At 41.9% G+C, this 14,427-nt stretch overlaps 1 protein-coding gene across 4 annotated transcripts in view; it reads left to right on the forward strand.

Annotated features, from left to right (window-relative positions):
* Positions 1-14,427, forward strand: part of LOC105473558 (dynein axonemal heavy chain 9) — a 377,165-nt gene that overhangs the window by 95,680 nt on the left and 267,058 nt on the right. For all 4 annotated transcript variants that reach the window (XM_071082354.1, XM_011727370.3, XM_011727373.3 and 1 more), the window contains 4 exons: positions 5,053-5,205; positions 6,729-6,854; positions 9,779-10,018; positions 10,605-10,765. In XM_071082354.1, coding sequence (XP_070938455.1) covers positions 5,053-5,205; positions 6,729-6,854; positions 9,779-10,018; positions 10,605-10,765 — 680 coding nt within the window. The remainder of the gene's footprint in view (positions 1-5,052; positions 5,206-6,728; positions 6,855-9,778; positions 10,019-10,604; positions 10,766-14,427) is intronic.

Genomic DNA, 14,427 nt, shown 5'->3' on the forward strand with positions numbered 1-14,427 from the left:
TTCTTTCTTTTTTTCTCTCTCTCTCTCTTTCTTTCTTTCTTCTCCTTTTTTTTTTTTTTTTGATGGAGTCTTGCTTTATTGACCAGGCTGGAGTCAGTAGCGATCTCGGCTCACTGCAATCTCCACCTCCTGGGTTCAAGCAATTCCCCTGCCTCAGCCTCCCAAGTAGCTGGTACTACAGGCGTCTGCCACCACGCCAGCTGATTTTTTTGTCTTTTAGTAGAGACGGGGTTTCACCATGTTGGCCAGGATGGTCTTGATCTCCTGACCTCGTGATCCACCTGCCTCAGCCTCCCAAAGTGCTGGGATTACAGCTGTGAGCCTCTGTGCCTGGCCACCTCGGAGCTTTCTTAATCCCCATCAGTATTGCTGCTCAGCATGCCCTCTGGCCCATCAGAGGCTAATCCCTAACAAAGAACTGAGAAACTTTGAGTATGGCAAAGGTGGACGTGGTTAAGGCTTGGCAGAGAATGCCTTCAATCTGGTTCTGAAGAGTGATCTAGGAAATACTGGCCAAATTCAATAGCTAAAATTTCTATAGGGAAGTAAGATTGGAAGTTATGTTAACTGAATATGGAGGTAAGGCTTATTGGCAAAAGCATATATGAGAAGCCCAAAATTTGGGGTTCTGGCTTCTGGTTCTAGACAGTTACTACCATAGAGTCTTGGACATGTGACTTCTTAGCAACAAACTTTCCTCGTCTGTAAAACAGAAGAAACCTGCTGTGTTAGAAGGTTTTGTAAGTATTAAAGTAACTAATTGAAGCAGTGTTGGTAATTTGGAGCTACAGACATTGGTTCTGAAATTTGGGAGTGCACCAGAATCCCTTGGAAGGCTTGTCAAAGTACAGATTCCTTGGTCCCACTCCCACTGTTTCTGATTCACTACGTCTGGGTGGAGCTGGAGAATTTGCATTTCTAAGAATTTTCCCAGTATGCTGCTTGTCTAGGGACTACACTGTGAGAACTTCTGCTCTCAACATTGTCTGGGTCTCAAAATGCTTGGATTAGTTCTTTCTCCTGATATGATTTTGTTATTCATTTAAAGTATAGTTGGGCTCATTTGCTTCTTTTTGCTTTCAGTGTTAGGGTTTTTCCCATACTTGTTTATTTGATTGTTTGAATATGTATGACGCTGATAGGATTCCAAAAGTCAAACGATGCAAAAAGATATGTATATATTCAGATATATAATTTTCCCTCCTCTATTCCTTTCATGCCATCACCGCCTCTGCTCCACCCCCATAGGTAACCAATTTCATTAATTTCTGGGTTATCTTTCCTATGTCTATCTTTACAAAAATAAGCAAATGCATATTTACATTTATGCATGTACATTTTCTAATTTCCCGTTCTTTCATACACAAAAGGTAGCATGCTACGCCTACCTGTTGGCACTTTGCTTTTCTCTACTTAGCTATATAGCTTGGAAATCACTCCATATCAAGTCAAAGATATCTCCCTCATTTTGTAATATTTGCATCATACTCCGTGGATATACCATAGTTTGGCCATAAGTTATTTATAACATTTTGTAATTATGAATAATGTGGCATTGAATAACCTTGGACTTTGTATTGTTGGCGTATGTCTTCCAGGTAAACTCCTAATAGTGAGATTGCTGGTTCAAAGGGTAGATACAGATGTAGTCTTGTTAGATATTGCTAAGTTTCCCCCCTTTTGCTTCACCGCAAACAACAGACGAGAGCTTCTCAAACAGAGCCAAAGGATGGAACCACGCATAAGTTTTTTTGTCTTTGACCTACCCTTTCTAACAGTGAAATTAGGTTTTGATTTGTTTATAAGAAGCAAGTACTAAAGAGAGATTATCCCTGATAGTTATAGCACTTCTTTTTTTCCTATAGATGGAAATATTTCCAAAGTAGCCCAGGTGTGGTGGTGTTAAAATATTTATTGTTAATGCATTAGTGTTCTGTATTATAACTGTATTTCTATTCATTCTATGTATAGAAGGGGTCAGATCACTGCCAGATTTTTTTATACCTCACTCTTTTTAAAAATTAATTAATTTTTTTTTTTTTTTTTGGAGGTGGGATCTTGCTCTGTTACCCAGACTGGAGTGCAGTGGCATGATCATAGCTCACTGCAACTTCAAACTCTTGGGCTTAAGTGATCCTTTCACCTCAGTCTCCAGAGTAGCTGGGACTACAGGCGTGAGCCACCTCACCCAGCTAATTTTTTAAAATTCTTTGTAGAAACGGGGTCTTGCTTTGTTGCCTGGGCTGATTTTGAACTCCTGGCTTCAAGCAATCCTCCTGCCTCGGCCTGCCACAGTGTTGGGATTACAGGCATGAGCTACCAGAATAGGCCTCATTCTTACTTACGTTGATTCATTTCTTATTTGATTTGAGTACATTTTTGAGTAGTCCGCATACCCTAAGAGGTGAAGCATGGTGGAATACATCCTAATACCTTCTATATCTGTGACTCTGTCATTTCACATGTGAGCAAGTGAATGGTTAGGGTTAGAATTCGTGAGTCACAGTGACTACCTCTCAATCCATGCAGATATCACTCTGCTGTTTGTTGTTACAAAGAAGTTATCTGAGGCCTGCCTGCTTTACAGAAAATTTCTAGATAGCCTAATTTCTATCTAGGTCCCTATACAGAATAAAATTTAAATTAATTTATCAAAATTTGTATGCTTATACACTTGCTTTATTTTGTTCATTTATCCCTAAAACATGATAAGGTTTTGTCCTATCTGAAAACTAGAGCTTTTATGATCTGGAAAAAGTTTTCTTCTAGCATGTGTTTAAATATTATATCTATTCTATTTATCTGTATATTTTTTCATTCAGGTTTGTCATACTTCCATAAGCTGAGATTCCACTTTATACACGCTATATACATTACCTTCTCTTTAATTGTATTTTTATCTCTTAGTCCTCTTCCTTGGCATTTATCAGTAAATTTCTCAAGCTCTTCCAACATATTTAATTTTTTGTGTCAATTCAGCACTTCAGTGTTGTTAATACTGCTATAAAGTGTACTCTGCCATTGTTAGTCTCTTTACTTTATTTCTCTACCTCTGCCAAGTCATCTTTCACCACATATTTTATAGACTTCATGTTTCTTTAATTTAATTGAAGGTAAAACAAGGTGATGGTTTCCAAATTGATTTGTTTCCATTATTAAAGGTTTAAAAAATTTTATATATAATTTTATGTAAAGTTATATATAATTATATATAAAGGTTAAAAATTTATATATATATTTTATATATATAAAATTTATATTTTATATAAAAAATAATTTATGTATTTTATATATTTATATATATATAATTTATATATATTTATATATTTTGTATATAAAATTTGTATATATGTATATTTTTATATATAAAATTGTATATATAAAAAGGTTAAAAATTTATATATATATTTTATACACAAAAATCATATATAAATTATATAGATAAAAATTATATATAAAAAATTTTATATATAATTTATATATATAATTTTATACATATAAAAATTTTGTTACTTTATAACATATAGTATATATACCTATATAAAATTTAGATATTATATAATATATAATTATATATTAATAATATATTGATACATATTATCTTAATATATTATATTATATTATTAATATAATAGCAATATATTATATAATATATCTATATTATTAATAATTATATTAATATATTATACATACTAATTATAGATATAAAATAACATATATACATTGTACATTTTTTATACATATGCTCTTATTTGCCCTCTTGAGTCCTGTTTTCTCCTTTTAAATTTTGGGATATTTTCATAGGTCCTATATTGTTGTTGTTTTTAATTTGCTATTTTTTTTTCAATAAAGAAAGGTCTGTCTTGGTATTTGTCCCAAATCAGTGTGGGTGGTGTCTCCATGGGTACCTTCACAGTTTACCTAAATACTCTTAGATTTGTCCTCTCTCATCTCATAAGCTGGAGAGCTGGTTGTTCTAAATTTAGCATTAAAAGTCAGGATACCAGCAACTGGAGGGTTCTTTGTAATTATTCAAGAAGCTCTACCAGGGGGCAGGTTCTGTTTATTCTTTTTCCTTCAGTCTGCTATTTTCTTCACCTCAGGACCACAACATAGCTCTATCTAGCATCCCTCCTAGCACTACTGCCCCAGGCAATCACTATAGAGGACCTCTACACCTGAGATACCATGCCTGGGAGCAGCCCGACACAGCCAGACTTTATGCTTGCCATGAGCATGCCTGCCCTGCTTGGAAACCTTCTGATGTGTGTTTGTTGAACTGAAGAGGTTTCAAGAATGGGGTGGCTATGGCTGGGCATAGTGGCTCACTCCTGTAATCCCAACACTTTGGGAGGCCAAGGCGGGCAGATCAGGAGTTCGAGACCAGCCTGACTAACGTGGTGAAACCTCATCCCTACTAAAACTACAACAATTAGCTGGGCGTGGTGGCACTCGCCTGTAATCTCAGCTACTCAGGAGGCTGAGGCAGGAGAATCGCTTGAACTTGGGAGGTGGAGGTTTCAGTGAGCCGAGATTGCACCGCTGTACTCCAGCCTGGGTGACAGAGCAAGACTCCATCTCAAGAAAAAAGAATAGGGTGGCTTCTTCCACAGGCCACTGTCGCCACCACTGTTGACTCTCCAGAATCAATGCGTGTTAGCATTTTTCTACCAGATGGTCCTCTGCTCATTTCCTGTACCATGACAGTGTTTTCTTAGGAAAAAGGTTTACAACTTCCCCATCGTGTTTTTCTCCGATCTAGTCCTATCTCTAGTAGACCAAGCAGAATTTAGTCAAACCATTGTGGCTTAGTTGGTTTGTAGCTGGTGCACCACTCTCATTAGTTTTATTCAGTCTTTCTTTGGCCACTTCTACAGATTCATTTTATTCCTGTCCTCACATCAGCGTTGTTCCCACAAACTTCCTTCTAAATGCTTGGTATCCACCACTCTGTCTTTCACAATGATTGTCACATGGCAGGCCTCTAAACAATTGTAATAAGCGACTTCCCAAACACGTTCTATGATCCTTTGGCCTGGTTTCCCTTTATAGGTTCAACGTCACCTTTCCAAACTCTTTGACAACATGGCCAAGATGCGATTCCAGCTAGATGCCAGTGGGAAACCAAACAAGACGAGCCTTGGCATGTACAGCAAAGAAGAAGAGTATGTGGCTTTCAGTGAGCCCTGTGACTGCAGCGGGCAGGTAACACGATAGCCCTTTTCCCTCCTTCTGCTTTTCTCTCTCAAATACCTTCATTCAAATATGATCAGCATCAACTCTAGGAGGGCCTTTCTGGCCTTGGTCCAGAGCTGCTGTCGGTGCCCTCCAAGAGCCAGCTTCTTTGACTTGAACTGACGTTGGAGCAGCAGCTGGTGCCCTACTTTCCTCTTTCGGGGAAGGACACATGTCAACATTCATATCTTTTCCTTAACCAAAGACCTGTGCAGAGGGAAATGAAATGCACATAAACAACTACCCAAGTCAATGAGAAAAGGATTTTAAAATGATTAGCGGCACCAAGAGACATCAACATGGCAACCCCTAGAGCATCCTGCGGGGGAATCTGGGACACTGACACCCTCCCTGGGAGAAAAATGTCCTTTATTGAAACCAACTGCTTTCCTGAGATGTCCCCTCTCTGCACAAATGTGCCTCAGTGTCACTTCCTCCCACAGCCTTCCCCTTGGAGAACCACCTACCACCCTGCTCCAGAAACTGCTTCCTCCAAATCTCCGTGTCCAATACAAGGGACACAAGCCATGGGACCATTTTCCCCTTAAGTATCCTTCCCATCCATTAGCACCACTGCTAAAGTATAAGCTTCTGAAATAATCCAGCAAAGCATTGCCCCTGGGGATTCTCATCTAGTGCCAAATAACACCTGGAGTAAGGATATTTTACAGAGTTCCACCCTTATCACCTGTATCTAAGAAAGCAATTCTAGTGTCAGAAAATAATCGCTTCTCAGTTATATGAGGGTGGCCCTGGGGTTTCATTCACAATGTGTTCTTTCCGTAGACCCACAAAGCATTTAGTTGGGGAATACAATCCTGGTTTGTACTTCATACTCAGGGGGGACAAGGTCATAAGAAGCCACTGACTTATTTACACCCAGCTCAACCCAGATTTCTGTTTCCTTGTATGAGCTCTGGGTGACAGCCTCCACCCCCTTAACCTGCTACTCTGTCCTGCATATTCCAAATGCACACATCAGCCTGCTGTTAATTATGTCTGGGTCTCACTTATCACCATCCCGGATTATGTAAACAGCACATCCCTCTGCACCTTCTGGCAGCCACTTGGGACTGTATACAATGTCTGGACTCCCCTTCCTTCACTCCCTCAGACTGAGTGGAAGAAAATATGTAGGACTAATCAAAACAACTTCTTTTTTTTTGAGATAGAGTCTTGCACTGTTGCCCAGGCTGGAGTGCAGTGGCGTGATCTCGGCTCACTGCAAGCTCTGCCTCCCGGGTTCACGCCGTTCTCCTGCCTCAGCCTCCCAAGTAGCTGGGACTACAGGCACCCGCCACCACACCGGCCTAATTTTTTGTGTTTTTAGTAGAGACGGGGTTTCACCATGTTAGCCAGGCTGGTCTCAATCTCCTGATCTCATGATCCTCCCACCTCGGCCTCCCAAAGTGCTGGCATTACAGGCGTGAGCCACCACGCCCAGCCTCAAAACTTCTTAGGCACCCAGTTTCTAACCCGAGTTGTTCTTTCAGGTGGAAATATGGCTGAACCATGTCCTCGGTCACATGAAGGCCACTGTGAGGCATGAGATGACAGAAGGTGTAACTGCCTATGAAGAAAAGCCGAGGGAGCAGTGGCTCTTTGACTACCCAGCTCAGGTATTCTCCTAACGGGACCCCCATCCTCCACAGGACTGTCTTCCTCCACAGCCTCCTGCAGCCTTCAGCAGCTGGTAGACATCAGGCTGGCTGCGTGCTTCACAGCCAAGGGGGCTTGAATCCCAGACCACTGTGAGGGCTCAGCAGGTGGGAGCAGGGGGATTGACAACCATGGCCTAAGTCAACCCTGACCTTGGGAAATCAAGGGTGATCTCTTTTTGCCTTCATTGGCTATAGAAGGGAGAAAATGTCAACAGTTCAACTCTTTGAGCCAGCCTACTTTCTGTGCGCCAAGCTCTGTGCTAAGCACAGGACACACCAGCAGGGAACAAGACAATGAAACCTGTCTTGCTGGAGTTTACAGGCTCGTGTGGAACTGAATTACTGACACATATGACTGGTGGTTTGTTTGTTTGTTTGTTTGTTTTAGACGGAGTCTTGCTCTGTCGCACAGGCTGGAGTGCAGTGGCGTGATGTCAGCTCACTGCAACCTCCGCCTCCCAAGTTCAAGCACTCTCCTGCCTCAGCCTCCCAGGTAGCTGGGACTACAGGCATGCACCACCACGCCCGGCTAATTTTTTTTGTATTTTTGGTAGAGATGGGGTTTCACCATGCTGGCCAGGCTGGTCTCAAACTCCTGTCCTCAAGTAATCCACTGGCCTCGGCCTCCCAAAGTGCTGGGATTGTAGACGTGAGCCTCCGCGCCCGGCGATGGCTGGTGTTTTAATAGCGGGGGCTCAGGGTACTCTGGGAGCATACAGCTAGTTCATGAGGTCTGGGGACATGCCCTAAGCGTATGGTATGAAAGCTGAGATGTGAAGCAGGAGTTAGCAAGCTAAAAATGGGAGCAAAGAGCAACCAAGTAGGAGGAAGAGCCCTGGCTCAGAAGCCGGGGTGAGCATGCTGTGTCTGAGCCAGAGTAAGTGGAGGAGGAGCAAAGGCTGCAGGTGGATTCTGGAAGCCAGTTCCTATAGACCATGTGAGAGAGTCTGCCTTGATTCTGAGATAGATCCGAATTCTTTATAGGTTTCTCAGGAGCATAATAAGAGAGAATAACAGACCAAAAAGAAATATTTAAAGTAACTCTGGCTACAGTATGCCGCTCCTCCTTCCCTCAGTTAACGGTATAGTAGTAGTGTTGCTCTGTTTGGGGGTTGCAGACATTTAGTAGTCATCAAAGTCATAGAGTAGATAACATTGCCCTTGGAAAGTATGTAGAATGAGAAGAGGGCAGAACAAATTCTTGAGCATCATTCAGAGCCGGAGGAGGAGGAAGGAGGAAACAGCAAAGCAGAATGAGAAATGGTCTTTTGGGAACAGAAGGAAAACCGGGAAACAGTAATCATGGAAACAAAGCAAGAAATTGTTGGTAGCAGGTAAGAGGTCGGAAATATCAAACACTTCTAAGAGATCAAGCAAAATAAAGAGGATGAAGAAGGTTCATGGATAAACTTGGTGAGGCCATTTCACGGGAGTGGTAGGGAAGAGGCCACACTGCAGGGGCTGAGGAGTGGGAAAAGGTAGAAAGTATTCACAGTGGCCGGGCGCGGTGGCTCAAGCCTGTAATCCCAGCACTTTGGGAGGCCGAGGCAGGTGGATCACGGGGTTGGGAGATCGAGACCATCCTGGCTAACATGGTGAAACCCCATCTCTACTAAAAAATACAAAAAATTAGCCGAATGTGGTGGCAGGCACCTGTAGTCCCAGCTACTCGTGAGGCTGAGGCAGGAGAATGGTATGAACCCAGGAGGCGGAGCTTGCAGTGAGCCAAGATCACACCACTGCACTCCAGCCTGGGCAACAGAGTGAGACTCTGTCTCAAAAAAAAAGAAAAGATAAAAAAGAAAGTGTTCACAGTGAACGTGGATAGCAAGGAGAAACTTAGCTGTGAAGAAAGGAGAAAGGAGTCCGTACTGCAGAGAAGAAGAGGTGTTTATTAACAGTAGGGTTGGATCATCCTCTCGATTTGTCCCAGTAAGGCTGCCAATGAGGAGGAGCTTCTTTAACAAAATCTAATGGGACATAAACTCAAAGGGAAAAAAATGGATGAACAGAAATGGTGCTGTTTACTACAACAAGATTCTCCATTGCACAAAGGGAATGGTTCCCATCAGGCTTCCTTGTTTACCTGTATCAGAATTTTGAGACAAGAGAATGTGTCGCCTCCCCCTATTGCAGTAAATGTCATCTAGCGTGGTGTCCCCCAAACCAAATGATACTGCAGATGAGCAATGTATCTAAATTCGCCACCATGAATAATCGAAGTTATGCACGTTCTATACAAAGCTTTCCAGCAAATGGAAGAAATATGTATTTCAATTGCTTTTTCTATTTATTTATTTTTAATCTCCGAAAATGCAAATCATATCAACCACATTGAATTTCAGTATCTTTCATCTTGGCATTTAAAAATAGGCACTTTGACGTTTTAAAATATCTTTAAAATGTAGTGAAAGTATGGTAGAAGAGCAAACTTGTGCCATAGATGATCAGCAGTGACTCACTAAATTCGATTGTCAGACCACAGAGGAGCAGAGCAAAGAGTGTGTGACATTGGGATGCCTGGGCAACATATTGTTGTCTTCCCAAGCTTGGGAAAGTTGCTACTCTAGGAAGTAAAAGACTATATCATCCACGTCACAATTTTTAGAAGCCACCGGCCTTGATCAGAGTCAATCTTGGGTTATTCTCAACCAAATGATACATTTTTCAAGAGCGGAAAGTGCTTTCCCACCTGTGCTGTAACAACTTCACACCTTCAAGGGTTTAGAGCATATGGTTCACTTAGTCAGTGCTGGTGGAAGAGAGAGGGATAGGGCTCATGTCACCCACACAATTACATCCTGAGCCCTTGCTGTGTGATGAGTGGGTTGGTTGGAAACAGCCATGGTAACAGCTTTACTAAGCAACTCTTGCTGCCACAGGTGGCCCTGACCTGTACTCAGATCTGGTGGACAACAGAAGTGGGCATGGCATTTGCCAGGCTGGAAGAAGGCTATGAGAGTGCCATGAAGGACTATTACAAGAAGCAAGTGGCTCAGCTCAAAACCCTCATCACCATGCTGATTGGCCAGCTCTCCAAGGGAGACCGGCAGAAGATTATGACCATCTGCACCATCGATGTGCATGCCCGGGATGTGGTAGCCAAGATGATTGCTCAGAAGGTGGGTCCCAAACATCCAGGGGTGCCCACTTTTGTGTCCAGCTACACTGAGAACAGCTTGCATACGACCAAAATATGGGGACCCCAGGGTCTGTACAGCACTGACCAGACAGCTGGGAGAGAATCACAGTGGCTGCTCCTACTTTTTTTTTTTTTTTTTTTTGAGAGGGAGTTTCACTCTTGTTGCCCAGGCTGGAGTGCAATGGCTCAATCTCGGCTCACTGCAACCTCCGCCTCTTGGGTTCAAGTGATTCTCCTGCCTCAGTCTCCCAAGTAGCTAGGATTATAGGCTTGTGCCACCACGCCCAGCTAACTTTGTATTTTTAGTAGAGATGGGGCTTCTCCATGTTGGTCAGGTTGGTCTCAAACTCCTGACCTCAGGTGATCCACCTCCCTTGGTCTCCCAAAGGGCTGGGATAGAACCCTGTAATCACAGCAGCTTGTGCTTTCTATACTGTGGTGGCCATAGCATGATGCACACTTTAGCAGCAGTCAACAGCCAAGGCATCAGTCCTCTATGTGTCCTGTGGCCAAGGGATCCCCTGCTTCCTATGATTTACGCACCTACTCTACCACTCTCTCTTTAGGTAGACAATGCCCAGGCTTTCCTGTGGCTGTCTCAGCTGCGCCATCGTTGGGATGACGAGGTCCAACACTGCTTTGCCAACATCTGTGATGCCCAGTTTCTGTATTCCTATGAGTACCTGGGAAACACACCTCGCCTGGTGATCACACCTTTGACTGACAGGTGAGCACTGGTGTCAACCACTGACAGCCTTACTGCTGTCTGGTTCAGGCCAGCCAGTGGACATCTAGGGTCAAAGTCCCAGTCACTTGCTATTTGTCCATAGAGCTACAGGGAAAGGGCCTGACTCAACACAGCTGGTTTAAAGTGAAACTGAAAGGATGTAGGGCAGGGCCTTTCTTGGAACAAATCCCAGAGCAAATCAATGAGTCATGACTTTTTGAGAAATTACTAAGCGGTCATATATACCCAAGTTCTAACACCAGCCCTAACATATACCAGCTGTTTGATTATGAAAAATATTGACCTAAGTTTTGGTTTCCTCATTGTGAAATGGAAGTGGTAACTCACAAATTCCATGATTATTGTAAGGATTAAAGACAGTAATGTTGGGAGGGAGAGTAGGAGGGAGATGAAGAAAGGTAGGTTAACAGATACAAACATACAATTGGATCAAAGTATAAGTTCTGTCATCCAACAGCAGAATAGCATGACCATAGCTAGTAACAGTGTATTGTATATTTGGAAGTAGCTAGAAGAGAGAATTTCAGTTATTCCCAATACATAAAAATGATAAATACTCAAGATGATGGATAACTCAAATACCCTGACTTGATCATTACATTCTATGCATGTAACAAAATATCACATATACCCCATAAATATGTAAAATATGTATCAATTTAAAAAGCATACTGGTAACCCCCTTACCTCCATTTACAAAACACAAAGAGGTATTTCTCTCTATATTCATTGAAGTTAAAAAATATACCTTAGAATGTTAAACTGCACAAAGATTATGATAACTCTCTAAAACTATTCTCTTGACAATGTCATAATGCAATTTAATTAAGAACTCTTAAGTGAATAATGTATTTTGCTTTCCAGTCATATTTATAAAAATAAATATGGTTCATTAAAACAAGCACATAAAAAGATAGTAATACTCCTAAGGAGGTTAGTTTATAAGTGCTCAGTAATCAATCCCTATTATTATTTTCTTGTCAATCAGTTGATCAATTAACTGGCACATTTATTCAGTACCTCTTACTCTGGGAATGCAAAGAAATAAGCAAGGTAGTTCCAACCATTCAGGAGCTCGCATTTTTTTTTTTTTTAGAAAGACATCATTTCCATCACTTACATTAATTCACACATGAATGAATTCACGCCAGACACCGAACAAGTCACTGGGAATACTAAGATGACTAAAACATTTTCTGCCCTTAAACTCCAGTTCTAATGAAGGAAATAAGACATATGTGGATAAAAATTTAAATATCACCAAGGGGAAAAGTACAAGACCATAGTATAAAATAAGGTACAAGGCCATATGCAACAAATTTCCAAGCAGGTGACTCAGCAGAAAGCCCTTTGAGCACAGAGGCCTCCACTCACAGTAGGAGGAAAAGAACTAGAAAGGCTTCACGGAAGAGATAGTATTTGACCTGGAGCTTGAAGGATGTATTGGATTCCAGTAGGATTTCAATAGGTTATGAGATTACTGTTGGGGTGTCCATGAAATTGTATAAAAATCTGTTCACGAGTCACTTTTTCTATTAAGAGGATTTACAGCATTCCTTAATTATTAAAATGCTATGCGTCCCCCAAAGTTAAGGAGCTACTGATAAACATTGCTGGAAAATGGCATATTGTGGGCAAAGTCATGAACCTGGGAAAACTCAAGATATGTTCCTGGAAGAGGGAGTTCAGACTTTGGGGGAGGTAGTCAGCCATAAAGGAGTCAGAATATAGAGCATGAAGAATATATTCTTTATCCAGAAAGTAGTGATAAACTATTGAGAAATTTCATCAGAGTGTGAAATCTGTACTTTATGAACGCTCATCTGACAGCACAACACAGGTAAAGGAGAGCGACTGCAGAACAATAAGTCATGGTGCGTGGGAGAAATGATATTTTAATTCCGCTGAGATTTCTGTAAATTCCACTGGGAGTTCATACCCTTTCCTTCTAATTCCATTGAACATTAAATCTCCTCTTCTCCAAAAGGCGTTGTATGTCTGAATAACTGGTTCACTGAGATGAATGACTTGTAGGTAATGAAGAGATTGTCAGAAATTGTGAGTTACAGTTAAAATGGCCAGATAGAATCTGCCATTTTTTAACTTCTCTCTTTTCCTCTTCTCAGTGATATCACTTGTATTTTAGTCAAATCCTCAGATATATTTCCAAGTATTTGATAAGTATTTCCAATTCAGTTAAATTTCAGTCACTGGGTTCATGGAATGAATGGGACATGGAAAATCCAAAGCAAGTACTTGAAAATCCCAACGTGATTCATAGCTCAGCACCTCATAGCTGAAGCATCGTGGTCAAGATGTTTCCTCTGCTCCTCTGTTTTTCATTTCTTTAATTCATTGTTCTCCCCAGTCTGGAAGGGGAGAGGAGAGTCCCACTCAAACTGCTTCCCTCTTACTCTGTAGCTCTTTTTTGTGGTGTCCCCTAGAGGGCACATCACTGTCTCCAGTGGGTCCCGACTGTGCATGGACTAAAATGTGAACTCTGCATGGGACTTGGTAGTTCCCATCAGCCACCCTGATGCCTCGCTCCCTACACTCCAACTACATGGCCTCCTTTCTGTTCCTTGATCACCTGGAGTTCATTCCACCTCAGCACCTGCACACACATGCTTCCCTTTGCCTGGAATGCCATTCTCAAGGCCATCTGTTCCACTGGTAGCTTCTCATGCTTTTGTTCTGCTCTCTGTTCTCAGAGGCCTTCCCTGACCACTGTTTCTAAAAGGCAACCTCTCTCTCTCACAGACACACACACACACAGAAAGATATATATGTGTGTATATAAAGAGAGAGAGAGAGAGATGTGTGTGTATCTAAAGAGAGAGAGAGAGAAAGATATATATGTGTATATAAGGAGAGAGATATATATGTGTGTGTGTATATATATAAAGAGAGAGAGAAAGATATATATATATGTGTGTGTGTGTGTGTATGAAGAGAGAGAGAGCGCAAGCGCAGGTAACCCTGACAGAGCCTCTGTTGATCTTGACGTTTCCCCCTTTCTGAAATGACCTGGCTTGCCTCCTTGTTGTTGGCATTCCCCTTTGGAAAGTAAACCTCTAGCAATGAAGAACCTTTGTCTATCGTGTTTGCTGTTATGTCCCCAGCCCCTAGTAGGTGTTGAATTAACAATCGTCAAATGAATGAATGACATTTAAATATTGAGGATCACAAGAATAGACAGAATCAAGCAAGGGAAGTTAACTTAGGGGCAAGGTCTGTCCAGGACTCTGTCTGTGTCTTGGCTCCCAAAGAAGAAGAAACAGCTACTCTGTGTTTTGCTCTTAGCTGGGAATCCATCTTCCTCCCTACCTCAGCTTAAGACAAATGCAAATAGCATCTTTCCAGAGGGAGATGTCTATCTCTCAGTAGCTAGATGGTAAAGGAAGCAGCAACTGGGGTTGGGGGTCGGGGGGTGGAGTCTTACAGGTGTTACTTGGGCCGATTAGTTGGAGGAGCTCATCCTGTCTGGGTTAAAGGAAAAGTGGTTCCCACCTTTTCATTCAGACTGGACCCCTCTAGTATCTGTCTTCAGGGCCATTCTCAGTCATTAGCAGGAAGGAGGTCCTGTACAGCCGTCTTCCCTACTGCAATGAATTTTTCTTCCTGTCTTGGAATATGAGCTA

Source organism: Macaca nemestrina, chromosome 17 (genome assembly GCF_043159975.1).
Source record: "Macaca nemestrina isolate mMacNem1 chromosome 17, mMacNem.hap1, whole genome shotgun sequence".
Taxonomy (NCBI): Eukaryota; Metazoa; Chordata; class Mammalia; order Primates; family Cercopithecidae; genus Macaca; species Macaca nemestrina.